Source organism: Penicillium lagena, assembly GCF_028827675.1.
Source record: "Penicillium lagena strain IBT 129212 chromosome Unknown utg000005l_segment0_segment0, whole genome shotgun sequence".
NCBI lineage: Eukaryota > Fungi > Ascomycota > Eurotiomycetes > Eurotiales > Aspergillaceae > Penicillium > Penicillium lagena.
Genome location: NW_026623226.1, coordinates 981,458 through 1,002,094, shown reverse-complemented (window position 1 = coordinate 1,002,094; position 20,637 = coordinate 981,458). Strand labels below are relative to the sequence as shown.

At 50.9% G+C, this 20,637-nt stretch overlaps 10 protein-coding genes across 10 annotated transcripts; 5 read left to right on the top strand and 5 right to left on the bottom strand.

Annotated features, from left to right (window-relative positions):
- Positions 1 to 203: 203 nt before the first annotated feature.
- Positions 204 to 1,586, top strand: dspC (dual specificity phosphatase YVH1; the record flags this gene model as incomplete). Its single annotated transcript, XM_056979019.1, has 4 exons — positions 204 to 247; positions 333 to 557; positions 764 to 1,114; positions 1,172 to 1,586. 4 exons carry the CDS (start codon positions 204 to 206, stop codon positions 1,584 to 1,586), a joined length of 1,035 nt encoding a protein of 344 aa, XP_056832062.1.
- Positions 1,587 to 4,973: 3,387 nt separating this feature from the next.
- On the bottom strand, positions 4,974 to 5,775 carry N7510_007093 (AAA-ATPase Vps4-associated 1 family protein; the record flags this gene model as incomplete). The annotated part of the gene is made up of 4 exons (XM_056979018.1): positions 4,974 to 5,088; positions 5,157 to 5,227; positions 5,289 to 5,567; positions 5,665 to 5,775. 4 exons carry the CDS (start codon positions 5,773 to 5,775, stop codon positions 4,974 to 4,976), a joined length of 576 nt encoding a protein of 191 aa, XP_056832061.1.
- Positions 5,776 to 6,190: 415 nt separating this feature from the next.
- Positions 6,191 to 8,289, bottom strand: N7510_007092 (nucleoporin NDC1; the record flags this gene model as incomplete). The annotated part of the gene is made up of 3 exons (XM_056979017.1): positions 6,191 to 7,766; positions 7,817 to 8,084; positions 8,157 to 8,289. 3 exons carry the CDS (start codon positions 8,287 to 8,289, stop codon positions 6,191 to 6,193), a joined length of 1,977 nt encoding a protein of 658 aa, XP_056832060.1.
- Positions 8,290 to 8,690: 401 nt separating this feature from the next.
- Positions 8,691 to 9,562, top strand: N7510_007091 (SNAP receptor PEP12; the record flags this gene model as incomplete). The annotated part of the gene is made up of 2 exons (XM_056979016.1): positions 8,691 to 8,987; positions 9,047 to 9,562. 2 exons carry the CDS (start codon positions 8,691 to 8,693, stop codon positions 9,560 to 9,562), a joined length of 813 nt encoding a protein of 270 aa, XP_056832059.1.
- Positions 9,563 to 9,829: 267 nt separating this feature from the next.
- N7510_007090 (cytochrome c1 heme lyase CYT2) lies at positions 9,830 to 10,705 on the bottom strand (the record flags this gene model as incomplete). Its single annotated transcript, XM_056979015.1, has 1 exon — positions 9,830 to 10,705. The coding sequence occupies one exon, from the start codon at positions 10,703 to 10,705 to the stop codon at positions 9,830 to 9,832; it is 876 nt and encodes a 291-aa protein (XP_056832058.1).
- A 144-nt stretch (positions 10,706 to 10,849) lies between these two features.
- Positions 10,850 to 12,137, top strand: mvd1 (diphosphomevalonate decarboxylase MVD1; the record flags this gene model as incomplete). Its single annotated transcript, XM_056979014.1, has 2 exons — positions 10,850 to 10,920; positions 10,994 to 12,137. The coding sequence occupies 2 exons, from the start codon at positions 10,850 to 10,852 to the stop codon at positions 12,135 to 12,137; spliced, it is 1,215 nt and encodes a 404-aa protein (XP_056832057.1).
- Positions 12,138 to 13,062: 925 nt separating this feature from the next.
- Positions 13,063 to 14,099, bottom strand: N7510_007088 (alpha/beta fold hydrolase; the record flags this gene model as incomplete). The annotated part of the gene is made up of 3 exons (XM_056979013.1): positions 13,063 to 13,136; positions 13,198 to 13,624; positions 13,689 to 14,099. 3 exons carry the CDS (start codon positions 14,097 to 14,099, stop codon positions 13,063 to 13,065), a joined length of 912 nt encoding a protein of 303 aa, XP_056832056.1.
- Positions 14,100 to 15,159: 1,060 nt separating this feature from the next.
- Positions 15,160 to 15,465, bottom strand: N7510_007087 (uncharacterized protein; the record flags this gene model as incomplete). The annotated part of the gene is made up of 1 exon (XM_056979012.1): positions 15,160 to 15,465. One exon carries the CDS (start codon positions 15,463 to 15,465, stop codon positions 15,160 to 15,162), a length of 306 nt encoding a protein of 101 aa, XP_056832055.1.
- A 533-nt stretch (positions 15,466 to 15,998) lies between these two features.
- N7510_007086 (NAD(P)/FAD-dependent oxidoreductase) lies at positions 15,999 to 17,587 on the top strand (the record flags this gene model as incomplete). Its single annotated transcript, XM_056979011.1, has 3 exons — positions 15,999 to 17,028; positions 17,146 to 17,400; positions 17,460 to 17,587. The coding sequence occupies 3 exons, from the start codon at positions 15,999 to 16,001 to the stop codon at positions 17,585 to 17,587; spliced, it is 1,413 nt and encodes a 470-aa protein (XP_056832054.1).
- Positions 17,588 to 18,214: 627 nt separating this feature from the next.
- On the top strand, positions 18,215 to 19,265 carry N7510_007085 (uncharacterized protein; the record flags this gene model as incomplete). Its single annotated transcript, XM_056979010.1, has 3 exons — positions 18,215 to 18,606; positions 18,662 to 18,775; positions 18,833 to 19,265. The coding sequence occupies 3 exons, from the start codon at positions 18,215 to 18,217 to the stop codon at positions 19,263 to 19,265; spliced, it is 939 nt and encodes a 312-aa protein (XP_056832053.1).
- Positions 19,266 to 20,637: the final 1,372 nt, after the last annotated feature.

The window sequence follows — 20,637 nt, the reverse complement described above, 5'->3', positions numbered from 1 at the left end:
GTTTGCCTCGGCCGTTATCCATCTCCATTCAGAGCCTGTCGGACGGGAGTTGCAGGGTACAGTGACTACTTTGCACGGTCCGAGATCAATTATTGCCCTTATTTTATGTCTAGTCTTCATATTCTACAAGACCTACCACATCCTGACAGGACACCTTTGCACATGAACAGTGAAGGTGAAGTCCACCTCTAACCGCCACCACCATGGCCATGAATCGCATCTCAGGCCACAATCTCTACATCGGAGGGTTAGTAGTATCCTAATCCAGAGGTCTCCTTCGATGACCTTCAACTGTTATTGTTGTTATGGCTGCTGCTAATACCTAGCTGTAGGATTTTCTGCCTCAAAAACAAAGCTGCGATGGCCAGGGAGAATATCACCCATGTGCTCTCCGTGCTCCGGCTGAACACAACCGAGGAGAAAACATTTGCACCCTATCTCCATCATTTCATCGATGTTGACGATGTCGACGATGAGAATCTTCTGGAGCATTTCCCTGCCGCCATCAAGTTCATCCAGGCCGGGCTGGATGCAGGTGGCGGCGTTCTTGTGCATTGGTTAGTCCATTTGTTTCTTCATGTGTTGTCACCACCTGCCTAAAACCACCTGATTTTCTTTCCTTTTTGCCGGCCCGGAGTGTTGTGTGCCTGGTGGCTTCATGCCTCCTACGTCATCACGTGTCTGTAAAGTGCGATCTGCGCGTGGCTCGAATCCACCCTTCATTATCATCTACTTCTGGCGGTGACTGACAATGTCGATCCAGTGCAATGGGCAAGTCCCGCTCCGCTACTATCTGCCTTGCCTACCTGCTCCACCAGCAGCCTGGGGCGCTCACGCCGCAATCTGCGCTGACGCTGTTGAGAGAGTGCCGGCCGCTATGTGAGCCAAATGATGGTTTTATGGAACAGCTCGTACTATACCACGAGATGGGCTGCCCAGAAGATGTCACCAGCCAGCCTGCCTACCAGCGCTGGCTGTATCGCCGCGACGTCGAGGAAAGTGTAGCGTGTGGCCGAGCCCCCGAGATGAAGTCCGTTCGATTCGAAGACGAACAGCCGCTTCGCCACCAGCAGGAAGTAGACCAGGCGGTCGAGATCAAATGCCGGAAATGCAGGTACATATCGACCCCAAAATCTATACGATGAACTATACCTAACCGGTCATCAACCAGGCGCAAGTTGGCAACAACCCCATTCATCATTCCTCACGAGACGGGAAAGAACAGTGCCAAGTCCCAGGCAAATCTGGACTGTGCGCACATCTTCTTACATCCGCTTACGTGGATGCGCCCCAGTTTGTTCCCGTCGTCACCAGAAGATAAGTCAGAGGACGCCCCATTATCCGGGCGTCTGACCTGCCCCAATTCCGCCTGCGGGGCCAATATCGGGAAATTCGCATGGCAAGGAATGCAATGCAGCTGCGGTGGCTGGGTGGTGCCTGCGATCGGTCTTGCTAAGGCTCGCGTGGATATGGCGAACCAAGTGAACATGACGCGAGGCGCCCCCGCCGCGCTCGGCATCCGCTTGCCCCCGGGAATGCGGTCCTCTGAATCCAACGGCCCTGGTTCAGGGCGTGGGAATCTTTGAGGCCGACATTTCGAATAATATCATGACCATTGGGCATGTAGTGCATATGCATTTCCGTACATATTTACGACCCCTGATTATTACTTACGTCCAAAATACCCAATCAAATTCTTTGTCAAGGCCATGGCGATCTCTGCCAGCTTCGAATACATATCCGAAGCAACCTGCTCTTCGAGGATATACCGGTCAGGTTCACTTGCGTCATGTGGAGTGCAGGCGCTTCCTCAAACGTTTCGAGAATCGAAACAGAGTTATCCGTGGCTGAAGTCTGAACAGACTCGTGCATCCGCAATGGGAACAAACCCAACCCCGGGCGCCGCGGCGTTTCAGGGCTGTTACCCAGGCGTCAGTCAACGTTTGGCCCTTCTCAGCTTCCTATCTGGCATTAGAAGTTTATTTATGGAAATTCTGTAGTTGGTCTCGCCCAGCTCTCGACAGGCCAGCCTTATTGCAAATACAATGGTTGGCCCCTAGTAGTCAGTTCTATATGTAAAAATTAATAAAAAGTAGGGTATCTACTGGGCTAACCCTACGTCTTACGTCTTACCCAGTCTTGCACAACTTGTAACACAACAAATCCCTAACTAGTTCACACGGACAATTGAGACTCAATCTCCTGGGAATTTAACTCGAAGTATACAAAGTCTGTATTTAAAATTGTTCTTTTAGTTCAATGACTAGCGGACCCTGGCAAAGCTAAAACCATGCACACGAATTAGCCAACCATCATCTTCCAGCCCACCCACGGCCCAGGCTGTCAACAGGGAAGGAGATGACGGCGGTTGGGCTCCAACGAGGGAGGCTGTGCAAAAGCGGGTCTGCTCCTCGCCTTCCAGATTGGTCCCACATGCGTGGGATGTATAGGTATTACCGGTCAGGTATGGTTATGGTTTTCTATCATGTACTTCGATTCTCTTATTATGTATTAAAAAACAGGCTGTGGACGGCCTGGTGGACCTTTGTGTCGTAGTGTTACAAACTGTATATGGAACTACCTCGGCAGGTACGTCAAACTAACTACGGTAACTTCACACTTTCCCTCCAGAGGCTAAGACCTTGAAAGCTGCGTCCTCCTGCAGGGGAGAGCTCCGAGCTTGTAGTGGGGCAATGCCAAGTGCAACTAACTCCACGGCCTGATATCATCATAGCTTCCTTCCTACCTTTGGTTAGCTTCCCGATAACTGCTACAAAACTATACTATATAGAGTTCCGCTTTGAGGGAATATAAAGAGATTTGTAATTGTGACCAGCAAACATCTGTGACACTCGGCTGCGGTTTCAGGCTCAGCCTACTACTTACTTGCAAGTTGGAACACTCTTATTTCCCCCCCTAATCCAAATCTGTGCCAATTTATAGTTTCTTGGCCATTCCCGTCTGTTATGACTACCGTAAAACTGACTTCCTCCCCCTCCCCCCCAAACAAAACCCCCGCCGCGAGGCAAATGATTGATCTACAACTTTCCCCCACAGCTTTTGGATAAAAATCCAAGCTCCCCATCATTGCACAGCCCCCTTCCCCACCGTCTTGACTCAAACAAACTGGAGAAAAGCAAGGTCCTCTTCTCTCAACTATAGCCTTAAAGGGTGTAGGCATGGATCCGTCGCTCATCATTACTCCGCATATGTATGTAGCCGACGATGAACGGGCTTCCAGATAAAACGTATTATTGTAAGCTTGAAACTTCATACGTTCTCGGGAAAAGCCATTGTACGCCTGATGCAAGACGGTGTGAGAAGCAATCTAGAAGGATGAAAGGCTGCTGAGGTACCGACAGACACGGCACACCATGACGTTGGAACGTTAAGTGAAAGCCTATCTCGATTATCGGGCGTCTTAAACGTATGGTATAATATGTGGCTACCATCTGTGCAAGCAACTGGGAGTTGCCTCCCAACTACAGTACTCGTTACTGCCTGCCAGGAATTAATCATACTTTCGATCCCTAGTGGATTCTACCCTGCTGACTATGTCTGATGGTCTGGATTGGAGACGAAGGAGGGTGTGGCATTGCTAGGCAACTAAGTTATCTTGTCAAAACTTGGCTCACATTACAAATGCATAGTACTATGAGTATTAGGCTACTGCGTGCTAGAAAGGATACAGCCACACTGAAGCCTGTTGTAATTGAACATCAAAAATTGCACAACACTAATAAAACACAGAATTCGCATATGGTTATCAAAAGTCCGCTCAATAGCAGTATCCCTTGCAACGCGAGTGGCTTGATTCTCTCTCTACGACGCAGCCAATCTCGGCCGGGTAAGGCTGATCGAGCTGCATCGAAATCAGGCGTCTCATTCAAATATCTGTCTTAAGCTCCCGCTGCAGCATTCCCCGGCGGGCGACTCCACGTTTCAAGCCCATGCAAGCACGGGCCTGATCGACAGGCGCCTCGCCTCGTATGTTCGTAACCGGCGAACACAATGCAAAAATGACGGGGTGTCAATAATCTAGTCGCCCACCAAGGCTGAGGTGGCGGGGCCTAAGGCGGGGTATTCTCACAAGAGTTTCAAGGGTACACACATCGCAACAACTACTACTGGAAACAGCGAGAGTTAACAGCCTTATTGCCTAGTGCTTATCACTCCCTTCCCGCTTCGTTTTTGGTATTGTACATGCACAGATCTGCGAGATGGTAGCATGGTAGCATGCAAGGCCGCCGCTGTCGTGGCAGCGGGTGATTGACTGCAAATTCCCCGACAACAGGGGTGTTGGCGGGGAATAGATACCTGCGGGACTGCCTAGAGCGGGAAAGGATTGTACGTACCGCCTAACCAGAGACAGAAGGGTATATAAGCCTAGATATGCAGTTATAGTACAGAGGTCTTGAAAAAGTTTAGTTCAGCGCATGTATGGTGCCCGCGGTCGGAGGTCTTAATTAACCCCCCGAGAAGAAACGCGAATGAGGAAGCTCAATGATCCTATAGGATTTAGAAGCCTGCCGCATACATGGATTATTATTGTGTTATTGTGGTGAAGATCATATTATTGTTGTAGAATCCCAACGTTTCCAAAGTGAATAATTCAATGCAACATCGGATCGTCCTTGATTAGCTATTTCCCCGCCATAGGAGTAGGGATAAAGCACAGTGATGCTTGTAGACTGAACCCCGCCCTTGGCTGGAAGTGAAGGATTCGAGGAAACATCATTCCCATGGCAGGTAAGCAGGGTATGGTTTGTTGAGATTGTTGATCAACGGTTTCACCGAGCAAGGATCATCCGCTGATTCTCGAGAAGAAACGAAGTTGAATCCGCAGTGAATCCTTCGGAGATCCCGGTTCATCTGCAATGGCGTGATCCTCACTGAACCCACCCCATTGCACCGAAATATGCGAATGCCAAACACCATGCTGAAAATGTTGACACCGTTTAACAAATCGAAATTCAGATGTCGCCAGTGGGAACGGAAGGAAAAAGAGAAGGATTCTTCATCCTCTCCTGGTTCCGCTTGGCCATTTCAATATTGCGGAGCCGATCAACGCGCATTTGATAGAAGTTTCTGTATATCCCATCAGTTCCGACTCAATCGTACCCACACAGTCAGCCAGATGAATGAAAAAAGCATACCTGTGTAAAGCAAAGACTCGCGGTGAATCATCTGGCTTAGACCCCGTCCCAGCCTTCCGGATTGAATCAATCTGAAGAAGTTTGATCAGTGACCTTCTTTCCCAGAGCCGCGCAATCGCTGGAACCACGTACCTTATCATCTCTCTCCTTTTCATCATTAGCATTCGACTCCGACTCCTCTTTCCCTTTCTCTTTATCCTTGGCATCTTTCTCTTTTTTATCATCTTCCTTCCCAGACTTCTTTTCACGCTCCTTCTTCCGCCGCTGCTTTTCCTCATACTCTTTCTTAACCTTCTCAATCTCGTGAGCCATTTCCTCCTCTTTGCGGCGGGCAGCTTCGGCTTCTGCGTTGACTATAGGAGAGCAGAAGTGGCGGTCTTGTAGGTGTGCGGGGCACACGTAGAAGAAGTCCTAGGGACTTATCAGTTCTTGTACAGATAGATTCTTTGACTTAGAGAATTGAATATCTCGACTCAGAAGATAGCATGGGCATGATAATGCTCCCTACCTTGTTATCGGGCGTGATCATCACGCTTGTTGTGGGCTTGTAGCAGATGAAACATGCCTTCTCGGATGTGTCTGCCACCCGGCGGAGATGGTAGACGTTGGTTAGTAGCATTGCCATCGTATCTGAGCAATGATGTGTGTTTAGGTTAGACGCAATCGAGCTCCCACCGACTGTTTGGGAGACGTGGCAGAGGATGAAAGCAGCGGAGCCGATGTTGAGGTTGAGAGTGCGTCATGTGACCGGCTTCCAATTATATACAGCAGCAACATCTGTGACAACATCTGTGAGCATTATTCAAGGAATTTATTCAATTCAGAGACTGAAACTGCATTCTACTTCTATCTCAGTACACAGCCGCGCCCCAATAATAGAAACGCCCAACCATGCATTTGTCCACTGAGACCCAAGCTGCAACAAAAAAGATAGCAATAATACACAGAAAAGTTGAGTCTGTCATGGCGGTTTTTGTCAATTGCTCTCTTGTGGTGCATGTCAGATCATTCCTTAGAAATAAGAACGTTGTACATCAGGATGTTGCCTCTTCCGCAGCAAAACCAGCCGCTTCCTTTGCAAGTCGCAAATCCTTGCCTTCAAGACCGATATCACGCAAGTACGGGTTGAACGCAGTCAGAAGTTCTCCAAGAGAAATCTTCAGAGTATCCAGAACCAGTTCCACGTCAGGGACTCGACGTGCCTCAGCCTGTGCCTCAGGTTTGCTGGATGGAGGGAAGTGGACATCTGTCCAGTGTGCACTCAAGCCACCGTTGTAAACAAAGTCTTCCAGAGTCATGATAGTCTGGGTGAACAGACGCACCACAGCGGGAACATCGGCCTGGACCTTGCCATATTGATCTTCTGCCAAGCTCGCAACCAAGAGCCGAGACAAAGATTCCACCGCATCAACTATGGAACACAGAGACGACTCGGGAGTGCCCAGAACAATACTCGACGCCCGCTGGGCAAATGACTGTCGGAAAAGCTGACCGAACGGCGACCGGAGAATCTGTGCAAGGAACGGGTGGACATCCTCGGGTTTTTGTGTTGCCGAGGCACCTCCAGTGAGCAATTTCAGATCTTGGGAAGAGCCAAGAAGCTTCTGTTTCCGTTCAGGGCTGAGCATGGCCGACGAGGCGCGGTCGAAAACATCACGGGCTCGAGCTCGTGCAGTCGGCGTCCAATCTGATGATTGTCCATATGATTTGGCAGCTGAGCTGAAGGCCTCGCCGAATTTGTCCCGTTGTGAAGTGGCCTTTGGAGAGGCTGCAAATATGTTTTCACTTTTAGGAGGGTCGGTTAGTCGTGGCAGAGTCTGGAGCGTTGGCTGAGCAGTCTCGCCCTGAGGTGCTGGCTTGACACCGGGTGCGGGATTCTTGGTTACCTCGACCCTAGCTGAAATGGCCTTGATCACATCGGTAACACACTCTAAAACCAGGGACCAAGTCGAGCTATTATCACGATCGATCTCGCTGAAAATGGTCTTCCGACGCTCAGGCAAGCGTTGACTGATGAGATTAAGCTCCCAGAGCGCAAAGGCTTTCACCGTTGGCTTTTTCGCCTTCAGGCCAGTGAGCAAACTGCCATTAGGATCCTTGGTTTCGGAAGTAAGAGGTTGTCCCCGCTTGAGAGGCTCTTTGCCGATGAAAATAGAGAAGAAAAGGTTCGTCGTCTGCCAGCAAAGGACCAGCAGCCCACCAGAGAAAAGTGATCGGAGGACGAGACCCACAAAACCTGGCGGAAGAAATGTGTCGGGCTCAGCAGCGGACCGGGAGAAGTTCCAGAAGAGCTTGGCAAAGTACAGGGACCAGCTCCACGCGATCTGTCTGAGAAGCATCTTATACACCAAGGGGGTGACGCCGGCAACCACAACGCTTCTGGTGATTCCAGACATTATGGCCTTAGGTAAAGCGCTCTGGATGTATTTCAACGTCGAAGGCACCGGGTGCGTACGATCATCAGCGGCCTTCGGAACACGCGTCGCAACGGGCACTGGGATGCAGTCGTAGTCGTAGTACAGGTGAGCCGTTGCCTGCGCACACGCTAGGAGGATGTGGTAGGTATGAAGGTAGATGGGTCTTTCGTTCAACGTCGGTCGTTCATGCGATCTGGACATCATCAGCCTAATTTCAAATCGCAATTGTGTGCTTAATCATACCGGCCTCGATTCACCATCTCCAGGTGGGCGGTCGCCGAGGAGGACCAGAGGTAGATCTCCGTGAACCACCACGCGGAGAAGAGGTACCACCCAAAGGTTTGGATGAGATGAAGTGGGAACAGGTATTTGAAAGTGGTGAGCGAGGAGGTCGTCGTTCTCGAGCCGATGTGAAGTTGGCCGACGCGCAGGACGAAGACAACAAGGGACGAAAGAAAGAGCAGGACCGTGCGAATGCCGCATGCACCGATCGGGAACCATGACCAGAGAACTAGGGGATGCTACCGTCAGCTTGGATGTTTGATTTGAGGGAGCGGCCTTTCGCCAACTGAACGTGACTTACAGGACGACTTGTCCCCGATCGCAATTGCAATGATGTAGCAGACGAGAAGCGCAAGCGCAGAGGCATGGACAAACCGTCGGTGCAGCGCCGAGGTTACGATGCGCCTATACGGCCGTGGTTGTGCAGCAGCCATGACGGCGAGCTCGGGGTGGGATGGCACGAGAGAAGAAGACAGTCGATTATAGCATGATCAAGGAGACTTGTCCCAAGGGGAATCCAAGCAAGCCCTGCGAGTGGGGAGTGACAGCCCAGTGACGGTGGTGACAAGCAGGCCCGACCCCGAGGTGTTTGTGCTGAGTGAAATATCGACAGTGAAGAACAAACTGAGGATCTTTGGAGCAGCATCAAAACACACTAGCCGCTATTCCTATTTAGGGATAATGCAACAGGGTCGGTCAGGTGACAATGACGGCCTGCAATTCCGGGCATCCACAGGCAGCAGCTGATCTCGTCATACCAGACCAACCACCTCGCATAACCTCGGATCCTGTTGCCTTCCTGCACCACCAACCATCGTTTACTAGAAACTTCACTATGTCGTTCGATCGCCTCAACTCCCTAGAGGCCCAGCCTACAACCTTCCGCCGATCGGATGACCCGCAGTATCGCGATGACCCCGACTTCGACCGTCTCGCCGAGTCCCTGTCGAACCAACTGTTTACTCTGACCAGCAACATCACTAGACTCTCAGACCAGATTGCCCTTATTGGAACCAAGCGCGACACGGAGCGAGTGCGCGAACGGATTCATAATCTACTGGAGGAGACACGTGCGGGGTTCAAAGAAGCCGGAGAGGCAATCAAGAAGGTCCAGACATGGGAGGAGGTCAACGTACGTTTCTTTTCCCTTTTGGTATACTTTCGCAATAATTCTCTAACATAACGCCCTAGCCCTCTCAAAAATGGACGCAGCAGAAGCTGTCCACCGAGTTCAAGGCCTCCTTGGATGAGTTTCAGACGGTGCAGCGTCGCGCACTGGAGAAACAGCGATCGGCAGTCGCTGCTCGCGCCGGAATGGAAGACGGCGAACACCCATCTGGCCCTGGCGATTCGCAATCACAGGAGCTGCTGCTCGAGCAGCAATCGCAACTGGCGAACCAGGGGGAAGTGGATTTCCAAGAGACGCTGATCATTGAGCGCGAGGCCGAGATCCGCAATATCGAACAGAGTGTCGGTGAACTGAACGAGCTGTTCCGGGATGTTGCACACATCGTCCATGAACAAGGCGGTCAACTGGATATCGTCAGCGAGAACGTTGAAAACGTTACTCAGAACACCCGGGGCGCGAATACCGAGCTCCGTTCAGCCCATCGGTATCAGAAGCAGGCTCGCAATAAAGCGTGCTGCTTGCTCGTCATTCTTGCCGTCATTCTGGCTATCATTGTGCTAGCCGTTGTCCTTGGATAGATGGGGCACTAAGAGCCTGCTCCTGGTTTGATTTTTCGGTCTGCTGCTTTGCCCCTGGTCATGTTTTTGCACGATATCCCCGATGTCCCACGATGCCCGCATGGGCATCCTTCATGTTTTACTTGCTGTTTGGCGCATTTGGAATGGAGAACGGGTGATCTTTATTTGTCTGCTTCCCAGTCCGCGAGGACAATATCGTACATAGCTCTTGTTATACATGCATTATACATTGAATGATTCCACCCCCCAGTTTCTGGGGACAGCCTGTTATAGACCAGTAAACCGGTTGAATCTCATCCGCCAACCTTCGTAGCTGTTAAGCTTGGGCCGAACATCCAAATAGAAGCTGAGTTTGCCTGGTCCCGCATTGGCTGCCAGTCCCGATTGGCCGCTATTGCCCACGGATTTGCCTTGATAGAAATCAATCACGTATTCAACTTTATCTCCACCACATCGCTCAACAACCCAGTCATGTCGATCGAACGGCCGCTGGTAACCAAGCCACCCATTGACCCGCGCACGCGGGCTCAGGAACTGTGGCTCCACTCCAAGTCCGCGGAAGGAAAATAGCTTGGGTCCTCCGCACTTCTTGCTGCCCGGATCTGTAGACGGAGCCTTGGCCTCCCATTCCAGAATCTGCTTCCAGGCGCGCTCGTTGACGGCATTGTGGATGGGAATGATAGACGCTACCGATGTAGCCAATTCCGAGGCAGACGAGGCAGAGGCAGGCGTGTTGCCTTTGCGCATCAACGCCTCAAAGAACTGTTTCTCGGATGGGTAGATCCAATTGCCTGTCGCCTCGTCCTTGCCCGTTTCGGATTCGGCATTGGACGGGCTGCCGTGCGAGGCTGCGTATGGGGAAGACGCGTAGGGGGATGGTGCGCCTTTGTTGCCTTCTGGACATGCTCCTGTGGCTGTATCTCCGGCTCGAGGGATGCTGCTCACTTCTCGGTCGGCAGATAGAGGGCGATGTAATTTTGTCGCTGGTTGTTGGCCTTGTTCGGAGGCCGCTGCATCGGGGGCTGGCGCATGAGGCGAGTTGGAGCCCTGGTGCTGCTGCAACCAGACCTCTCGAGTTTTGTGATCGACCGGGCACGACCCGGTTGGTGTCTCTGGAGCAGGAGTGCTTGCCCCGGCCCCCATGTTGAGGTGAGTTGTTTGTTCGACGGTTGTAGATCGATCGTCGTCCGGGCCGGGGACAATTTTGCCTTCACCGCCCAGATCAACATTCGCACTTCCCCCTCGGCCTCCTTTCTTATTTACCCCTCCAACTCACTGGATCACTCAATGGCGTCCAATTCTAGCGAGCCCGTCTACCGGGCAACTACTACTGCCCCGGTCAACATTGCTGTCATCAAGTAAGTCAACCATCATACTATGTCCCTCATCCTCTCACCATCGAATCCCCTCCTGACTGGGTCTCTCTCACAGGTACTGGGGCAAGCGCGATGTTACGCTCAACCTGCCCACCAATCCCTCTCTCTCGGTGACCCTGTCTCAGCGTTCTCTCCGAACCCTGACCACCGCCTCCTGCTCGGCCAAGTACCCCAAGGAGGACACTCTCAGTCTCAACGGCAAGCCGCAGAACATTTCCTCCTCGAAACGCACTCTCGCCTGTCTTTCCAATTTGCGATCCCTCCGTCAGGAACTGGAGGCCGCCGATTCCTCGCTTCCAACCCTCTCCGACCTCTCTCTCCGGATCGTGTCCGAGAATAACTTCCCTACCGCGGCCGGTCTCGCGAGTTCCGCTGCCGGGTTCGCGGCTCTGGTTCGTGCCGTTGCCGATCTCTACCAATTGCCTCAGTCTCCTACGGAACTTAGCCGGATTGCCCGTCAGGGGTCGGGTTCTGCTTGTCGGTCTCTCATGGGCGGTTACGTCGCATGGCGCAGCGGCGATCTTGCAGATGGCAGTGACAGTCTGGCCGAGGAGGTCGCGCCGGCCTCGCACTGGCCGGAGATGCGGGCGTTGATTCTGGTTGTCAGCGCGGAGAAGAAGGATGTTCCCAGCACGGAGGGAATGCAGACCACCGTGGGCACCTCGGAGCTCTTCGCTAGGAGAGTTGAGTCCGTCGTACCCGAGCGTATGGCTGCCATTGAGGCCGCTATCCGGGACCGGGACTTCCCCAAGTTTGCCGAGATCACTATGCGCGATTCCAACACATTCCACGCTACCTGCCTGGACTCGTGGCCCCCGATTTTCTATATGAATGATGTTTCCCGCGCCGCTGTGCGCCTGGTCCACGATATCAACAGTGCTGTTGGTCGCACGGTCTGCGCGTACACGTTTGATGCAGGCCCGAACGCCGTGATCTACTACGAGGAGAAGGATTCCTTGCTCGTCGCCGGCACAGCCAAGGCCATTCTTGGCTCGAACACTGAGGGCTGGGGCGGCCCCTTCTACGAGACTTTGGCCAACGTCACCGCTCCAGGCGTTGAATTGGAGAAGATCGACCCCCGCGTCTTGAGCACACTCAAGGATGGTGTGAGCCGAGTCATTCTGACCGGTGTCGGTGAAGGACCTATCAGTGTTCAGGACCATCTTGTGAGCGAGACTGGTGAGATCATCACCAACTAAAAAATATCAGACAGCTTGAAAGATACCCCCCTCCTACGTTATTTTTGCGCAGTACCGAGTCATTCCTCTCAGCCTCGCAAAGGATGCAGAATTTTCTTTCATTTGTATCTTCTGGATAGCTTCCTTCTCTTCCTTCCGTAGACAATCCAGTCGCCTCTTTTCTTTATGAGTTATGAGCTCGGACAACTACTCGTCGTCAGGCCTTTTCTTACCAAGAGCTGTTCCCCAGTCTTTCACTAGATCCACGTCCTTCTGTTTAGAAAGGAAGACTCGACCTTCTCGACGACTTCCATCTACCCTCCCTCTCACCACATACACTCCCTGTCATCCACTGACGGTCTGCCGTAATACGAATCAGCTTCCCGTCAGCTGATTCCTTTTCCCTCACTTTTTAAAAGCCTACTCTTCGGGAAGGGTAGTGGAAGGGCTCGCTGAAGTGCTAGGTCAAGCGCTGGCCCCCAAGATTCCTTACTTTTGCAGCCTATTGTTCCTCTACATGTTCTTTTCCACGAAATCTTCCAAAGCTGAAGCCAGAGAGGATTGCTAGTGGATTCAGTTGCCTCTCTGACTGCTTGCTTTAGGATAATTGCTCTCGCATTGATCTGATATTACACAGGAGCATGCTGCAGAGAAAGAAACTGAGACTAAAGAAGATAAAAGAAACGATGAGCAGGGCAAGTAGTTTGAAGAAGACGACATCGATAGCGAAGTGGGTGACGCTGGCGTGGATATGATACCCAATAAGTTAACGGAATTATTGACTTAGGATCGCAGAAAACAGCATTAGACTATTCTAGAATAGAAAAGGAAACAGACCAGTGCAAAATCACGAATACCTGACTCTGGTGACAAAAATGATAGCTGCATAGGAGACAAGTCAGCTCCACAGCTTCACTCCATTTGAACAACACATTGAATTTAATTGCTAACGGGCAGATAGATTTCGAACAAATTCCAAGACATCTTCCACCAACTGGTCCCTATGTGTGACTTGAAGCGCTAAATCTAAAGTCAGCCCGAAAAGGATCGTATGTAGGCGATTGGGGTAGGTGAAATTTACCATGAGCGCCCTCCTCGTATATCTTCACCCGGGCCCTGGGAACGATCTCTTTTACCACCTTCGCAGTGGTCTCATATGGAGAACCGGTGTCAGAGTCACCATGAATGCAGAGAATTGGTGTCGAATCTTCTTTTCCAATCCGATGCAATTTTTCCGAAAAGTCGACCATTCTTATAGCGCGGGCACAGCGTTGAAGCGCCAGCGCATCGGCATCTGAGACAATTCGCTCATAGTGTTCCAGGGTCTCAGGGGCCAAGTGGTATCCCGAGCTCCCAGCGATCACACCTGGTAATGCAGTATGTGTGTATTCGGCGCGGGAGGTAGCAAGACCTTCGAGAATTGATTTCCAAACGGCTTCAAGGCCAGCCAATTCGTTGTCCGTCCCCGGGGGGTTGCCAGGGAGGGCTGAGGCAATCCACACGAATCCCTTAGTGCGGTCAATTAGCATCAGTTATACTTATTCCAGCGGTGGCTTTGAGAGTATAGCATACCTTGCAATTCTGTCGGAAGTATTCACTCATTTCAAAAGCCAGTATGCTTTCGCCGGGTCCCATGCTCAGTGCAATAACCACGAATGGCCCGAGACTAAGGACATCCTCAACAAGATAAGCCGTATCTTGAGCGAAGGTATTGTAGGTGATGTTGCCATCGCTTCGGGGACCATCCCAGTCGCTCTTTCCGAATCCACGCCGGTCCGGCGTGATGCATCGAAAATTGTGGAACTCACACAAGGGAACGGCGATATTATCCCACATCGATGAGGAGTACGGCCATCCATGGATGAAAAGGATAGCCGGTTTGGATGGACTCACGCCCCGGGAATCGATGGTGCTCGTGGTTAGCGGTTTGTAGTCCCGATAGAATAGCTGAGCATTATCAACGGGGCTATTAAAGCGAGGCATGTTGAGCAAAATACAGTGAAAATAATTAGACGAATCTTCTTTCGAATATCGATATTCTGTGAAAGGCTATGAAGCTTGAGTACGGTGAGAAAGAGTGAAAGGGTGGAGATAAAGAGCATAAGGCGAGTTTAAATAGTTATTGCTCGAAGTATATTTTCATATGACCGAGACAATGAGAGTTTTGTGTCATTTGTTAGCGAAAAATAGACCAAAAAGGTCATGTTTGGTGAGTCTGTGGAAGAAGCATAACGTGATTGTTTTGTTTAAAGATAGACTTTGATGCCGGACTGCAGTCAGTGTTCAGATAAAGCATAACGTTATGCTCGTATACGTCCCAAAGGGAGGAGCTGACTAATCAATGCACCCGATGCAATCGAGATCGGATTAGCCATTACTTATAATAGTCAGTAGTCACTTTAGATCAGGGAGTGCTGGGATTCAGCTATTTGTGAAGCAGACCAAATCTTAACTTACATGCTCTCACAGATTCCACGTAGTCTTCTTCTTATGCCAGCCTCTTAGACGTTTGTGCGGCCATCTTCAGTGTAGGCACTAACCCGCGATAATACGAGTGCCTTCCTCCTGAACAACCAAGCCCTCTGATATCGATAAGCATAAAACGACAGGTACTGGAACACCTCCTGGTGACGTGCCACATGGCGATAAACGCAACAGCGGCATTTCAAAACTCCAAGGGCGATGGCACGGCAGACTTCGGTGACTTTGTGAGCACTAAAGACGGGAAGCTGACCTCGAAGAGGTTGTCGAGTCCTGGTATGATAACATGGAGAAAACTCCAGAGCTCTTTTATCCTATTTCTGTTGTAGGGTTACAGGATGGATCGAAATCAGATTCACCACTTTACCCACGTAAATTCGTCCTCGAACCATACTCTGAAGCACGCTAATCTATCCTTGGCAGCTATATCTCGGAGATCAAATCGTATTGAAAGATAATACCACGTGATAAATAGTCAAAAAATTACTGGAAATGTCTTGACCATTAATACGTCCAACGCTGCCCTGCGCAGGAAATTATTATTCTGAAGTATTTTGCTCATCTACGTATCAATATTCAACATCTTTATTTCCCACTCCATCAAGGTTCTGGAATTAGATAAGGCGTGGTGATGATTGAGCCCCAGTATTTGCTTCTGCTTGGATAGACAATCACGCAGTAAATCAAAGGCTTGGGTGTTATGACCTGAAGACTTCCAGGTGAAAGCAAGGTTGGCCATGCTCGTCAGCGTGTCGAGATGGTCCACACTGAGCTTCGTCTTGCGAGTCTCCATGACTTGCACCTCGAGCCGCTCCGCCTCCTCCCACCGGCCCTGGTCCCTATACGCTGTAGTATAGTAAGTTTTCATGAAATCACGTACAGTACACGCTAATGTAAATTGTACAAAGAAATACTATAGTTGTGTAGCGCGCATATCCCCCCAAAAGTCGAATAACTCTAGGCCAAAATACGAATCTGCATCCAGTCCAGTAGGTGGTGGTTTGTGACCATCTGAATCGGAAGACTCAGGGCGAATGAACTCACACATATACTGTAACCTCGAGAGCGGAGGGGGCTAAAGTCGAGGCGAGCGGAGCAATCCAGACGAGGGATCGCAAAGAAGCTGATGAGTCGCGCTCGAAATCATGGGGCTGCCGGAACGGGGTAATTCGGACCAAAGGCATAAATGACTCCAGAGCCAGGCACAGACGGAGCAGAGAAACGGGCTTAGTGCGCGAATGAACCGTAATAAAGCAACAACATTCCGGTTTGGCGTTGCTGGATGGGCATGGTGCGTCATGGCTACATCCTCCAAAACTCTTATCTCAATCCCTTACCATATCCGTGGCCACTTCTGCACTCAAGAGGCTGCCCTCTCGCCACTTTTGATTAATAGCCATTATGAATATAGGAGCGTCTGAACCGGTCGCTGGGTTTCCTGTCGAGAATCCGACAACGTCCTACTGGCAAACCCCGCCTCTCCCTATTTCAGACCACCGCACCACGCCTCACCTGCCCCAAACGACGGAATACTGCATTGTCGGCTCCGGCATCACCGGCGCCAGCATTGCGTACAAAATCTTGAACGCCAACCCCTCGGCTCAGATCCTCATGCTTGAAGGGCGCACCGCCTGTTCCGGTGCCACTGGACGAAACGGTGGGCACTGCCGGGCGGGGCGGTACCTGTCCTTCGCCGACAATTTGGCGAAATGGGGGGCGGAGGAGGCCCTGAAGCTAGAGGCCCTAGAGAGAGCAACTGTGCGGAATGTTGCCCAGCTCGTGCGGGACTTGGACATCCAGTGTGACCTAGTGGCGAGCGAGACGGCGGACGTGTTTATGGATCCCGCTCAGTGGAATGCTGCTTTGGCGAGTATGAAGGCCCGCGAAAAAATCTTGGGGGAGACCTCCACTTCGGCATCGATGCCAAAGGAAAACCCAGACAGTCCCGTACGACACGAGTACAAGATCTGGCAGGCGGAGGAGGCACGCGAGAAACTCCTGTTTCCTAAGGCGCTCGGCGCGATCGCCTTCCATGCGTATACGCTTAGCCCATATAAGCTCGTATGCTCGTTGCTGGAAAATGTAGTACAGCAGGGCATGAATTTGCAGACCCACACGTTAGTGACCTCCATCGACGCCTTGCCAGCTTCCGCACCTGCCTCGCAGCGACGGTGGGCAATTCGCACGCCACGTGGTGATGTTCGGGCGAACCATGTCATCCTAGCTACGAACGCTTACACAGGAGCGCTCTATTCACCCTTGGACTCGTTCATCATTCCGACGCGGGGTCAGATTGCGGTTGTGCGGCCTGGCAGCAAGATATCTGGCTCGCCGGTGCTGAGACGGAGTTGCGGAATGGCAGATGTTGCTGCGAGTCCGTATTACCATTCTCGTGCACCCGGACTAAGCGGTGAGGGCGATATCATCATGGGTATGTCTTCTCCTGGCTCCTGACAATCAAGCCTTGACTTCCCGCTCGCAAGCCTTCGGTGATGTGCAGGTGCGAGGCACAAAATGCGTATGATTGATGGCTAACAAGGTACCGTAGGAGGCGGCCGCACCGTCGCACCTGGCCGTGAGCAACCCGTCTTTGACGACTCGACCATCCACCCACTCGTCTCGAAATACTTAACTACTCAGCTGGCATTCTATTTCGGAGCCGATACATGGGGCAGTAACCCGGTCGATCCTGTCGTGCAAGAGTGGACGGGTATCATGGGCTATACGCGCGATAGCGAGCCGATTGTTGGACAAGCACCGGGAAGAGAAGGGTTATGGATTTGCGCCGGATTTCATGGACATGGTGAGTCGTGAATCTTTGGAAGCATTACGAGGGCAAAGGGATGGCTAATGGGAAAGCAGGTATGGCGTTGGCGTTTCAGTGTGCGGAAGCTACGGTGCAGATGATGATGGGTCACAGTGATGAGGTTGAAAAGTGGCTGCCTCAGTCGTACAAACTGGGACGGGTGCTAGGAATGGGATTTAAGTAGCTCAGTTCTAGATGGTGTCAAGAGTGTGGGAGATGCTAATACCCGCTTCAATTGCCCAATAATGTATGAGTTAGTCTATGTAGGCTGGCTACTTGGATGAGAACGCACAATAGCTATCATCCCATTCCTTACCTGCACTGGGGTTCCCTTCAACCTATATTTTCCCTGTGGGCGCTTTGTTTGGATTGCAAGGGACTTGGCGAGCCAATCAGAAAGGCGAATATGTCCGTACTCGATGTGTATCAATGTGAACCATACACGGAATCGGTTACAGTATTACGCATTTGGAAGCTGGCGGGTATTTATCCACTTCGTGCAGGTGAGTTCAGTCCACCTGCCTAGATAGCTCTGGGCTGGCTTGGAAGGGGAATTGCCACCAGGGTGGTTTCCCGGGGGAGGGACAGCCGTGGTACCCGGCCATTGAAGCTACGACGGGGAGCAGTAATGACATCGCCCGATGTAGATGATGGACTATCTTTTCCATTTGGAGTGACTAGGAACCCAGGCCAAAGCCCATGGGCTCAGGGCGCTGTCATTTCCTTGAATTATTTAAATGCAGGACATATCCCTCCGGAACTATCCATTTCTATCCTATTCAGTTAATACTTTTTTCTAAGTGCCTCCGTCATGATCTTCAAGTCTGCCGTTATTGCTTTGGCCACGGTTGGTGCAGCTGTTGCCCAGCGCCCAGCAAATGAGTCTATTTGCGACTACTACACGACAGCATTGCTAAAAACCAACAATGCCACCAACCAGTACACCCTCCTGACCCTGCTAGTCAACACTGTCGTCATTGGAAACTACACCCAGCCGAACGTTGGCGTGAGCGTTCCTGGAATCTTGAACCCCAATGGCATGTACAATGGGACCAAGGTCAACTTGATGCCGTACTTTGATGGCGGTCTCGCTTCTTCAAATGACGGAGGGAAGATGGGTGTCGCGAAGAACTTTCTGGATGGAGGTGCCGCTGCTCCTCTCATGAAGAACATGCCTGCCAATGACATGACATCGAACCAATAGTAAGATATCCCTCTCTCCGGAACATCCGATAGGGGTAGCTGACCTCGAAAACAGTAAGCTCATGACTCACCTCTACGAGTTTTTCGGCGATCTACTTGGCTGCTCCGGTGTTGGTATGAAGGGATTCGCCGCCTACGCTGGAGATGCTAGCATGTATGAAGTTCACAAGTAAGTCTCGCTGGTGAAACTTCCCTAGTTCCGCGCATCCTCACATATCTTGGGCAGGTTCATGGTTCTCGACCCGTATCAGGTGGGATACTTCATTGAGCAAGTAGGCTTGTCTGCTGCATCTTTTGGTGTCGCCAAGTCGGATATCACCGCCGTCGCCGAAGCCCTTGAGAAACTGTTTGACTACCGCTGCGCGCCCAAGACTACTGTCATCAAGTCACAGGGCGCCAATTACCAGAGCATTTGTACTGACGAGAAATGCCCGCTCGCCATGAACGATACATGCGCAGCTCAGCCGGTAATCCTCCAGCCTCTTGCCGCCAACAAGACCCTGGCAGCTGGCCAGGGTCGCATGCCATCTGGAACTGGATCCGGATCTGCTACGGGATCTGGCTCAAGCTCTCCCACTGCGACTGTCAATGCTGCCATTCAATCGACTCCCGGATTTACTGGTCTGCTTTCGGCTATTGTGGCCCTCCTTGCCTTGTAATTATTGTTGCATTCTTCATCCCCAAGGAGGAAGCTGTATTGAAGGACTGGATTTAGTTTTTTATTTTCTCTCACTGGCCTGCACAAAGGCATTTATTTGCGATTAATTCTATATTTTGAACAAGAAGTTGGACATTGCATTTATTTCTATTTCTTTCGTTTATCTAAATATCATAAGGGGAATAGAAAGAGCTCAAGTTCATGAGCAAATTCCCCCTTCCAAGGCAAAATTTAGCCATGATGACCTACTGGGTAAATCTGACTGGCTTGAAGTCAATTCTCTGTTTTCTAAAGATGGGCTAATGGAACGCCCGAGAAGGGTCCAATCCTGGATCGGACAAGAATAAGATATGTCATAGTCAAAGGGTCCAAGCAGAAGCGCATACTGCTGGCGAATCGCAGGATTGGTTTGAAATCTACTAGTGCTTAGAGGCCTAGCTAGAGCAAGTAGTTTGTGGGGATCAGGAACTGGGGCACAACATCGGATCCCGTTCTCGCTCGCGTTCGCTCTTGCTCGTTGTCGTTCGCTCTCGTTCGCTTCTTTCTTCTATTCGCCAGAGTAAAGGCGCTAGTAGTAGTTATTCAAAATGCGGGGCGCCACCAAAGCTAATCGTCCTTCTTGAATCAGTATGTTATCGCTGTAAACGAATTACATGGTATGACTTGACAATGCAACCATAGAGTCCGTAATTATCGAGGCAGCTAAAGGCAGCTGAGCTAAGGAGCTCTGGCGACCGCTCTCCTTCACGGTCGGTCTATTGAACATACACTACGCTATGTGGGTCTAAAGCCAGCGGATTGATCTATAGAGGCTCCTTCAGAAGTGACGTACTTGATTGTGGTGTCCGTGCGAGATGAGACCCATACCCAGGCAAAGTAGCAGATGACACTGTTCCTAGAAGTGTGGATTTAAATATCTACTAGGATTGTGCATCCCTTTCTTACTGGGACTCTTTTTTCGGTTATTAGCCAACTTTCAAGTGTTCAGCGACGGAAAGACTTAGAATAGTCTGACCACTCACCATTTCTTCAAGATTTCTTCGTGATGACCTTTACCTCTGCCCAGCGGAGGCAGATTCTCACGACCCTGACAATTTCTCTGCTGTTGGATTTGGTAATTCCCGATTCGATCTTGAACAATTGACTCCATTCTTTATTCTAACTATTTATTCATTTCACCGTGTTTAGATCTCATTTACCTTAATCCTCCCTCTCTTTCCATCCGTCCTAAGTTATTATCGCGCAAAAGAGAGCTCACCTACGAGCCTGCTCAATCGAGTATTTCACTACTTGAACGCGTACAAGAACTTGTTCTCGAAACCTATCGACTCGACATATGACATTATATTACTGGGTGGAGCGTTCGGCTCGGT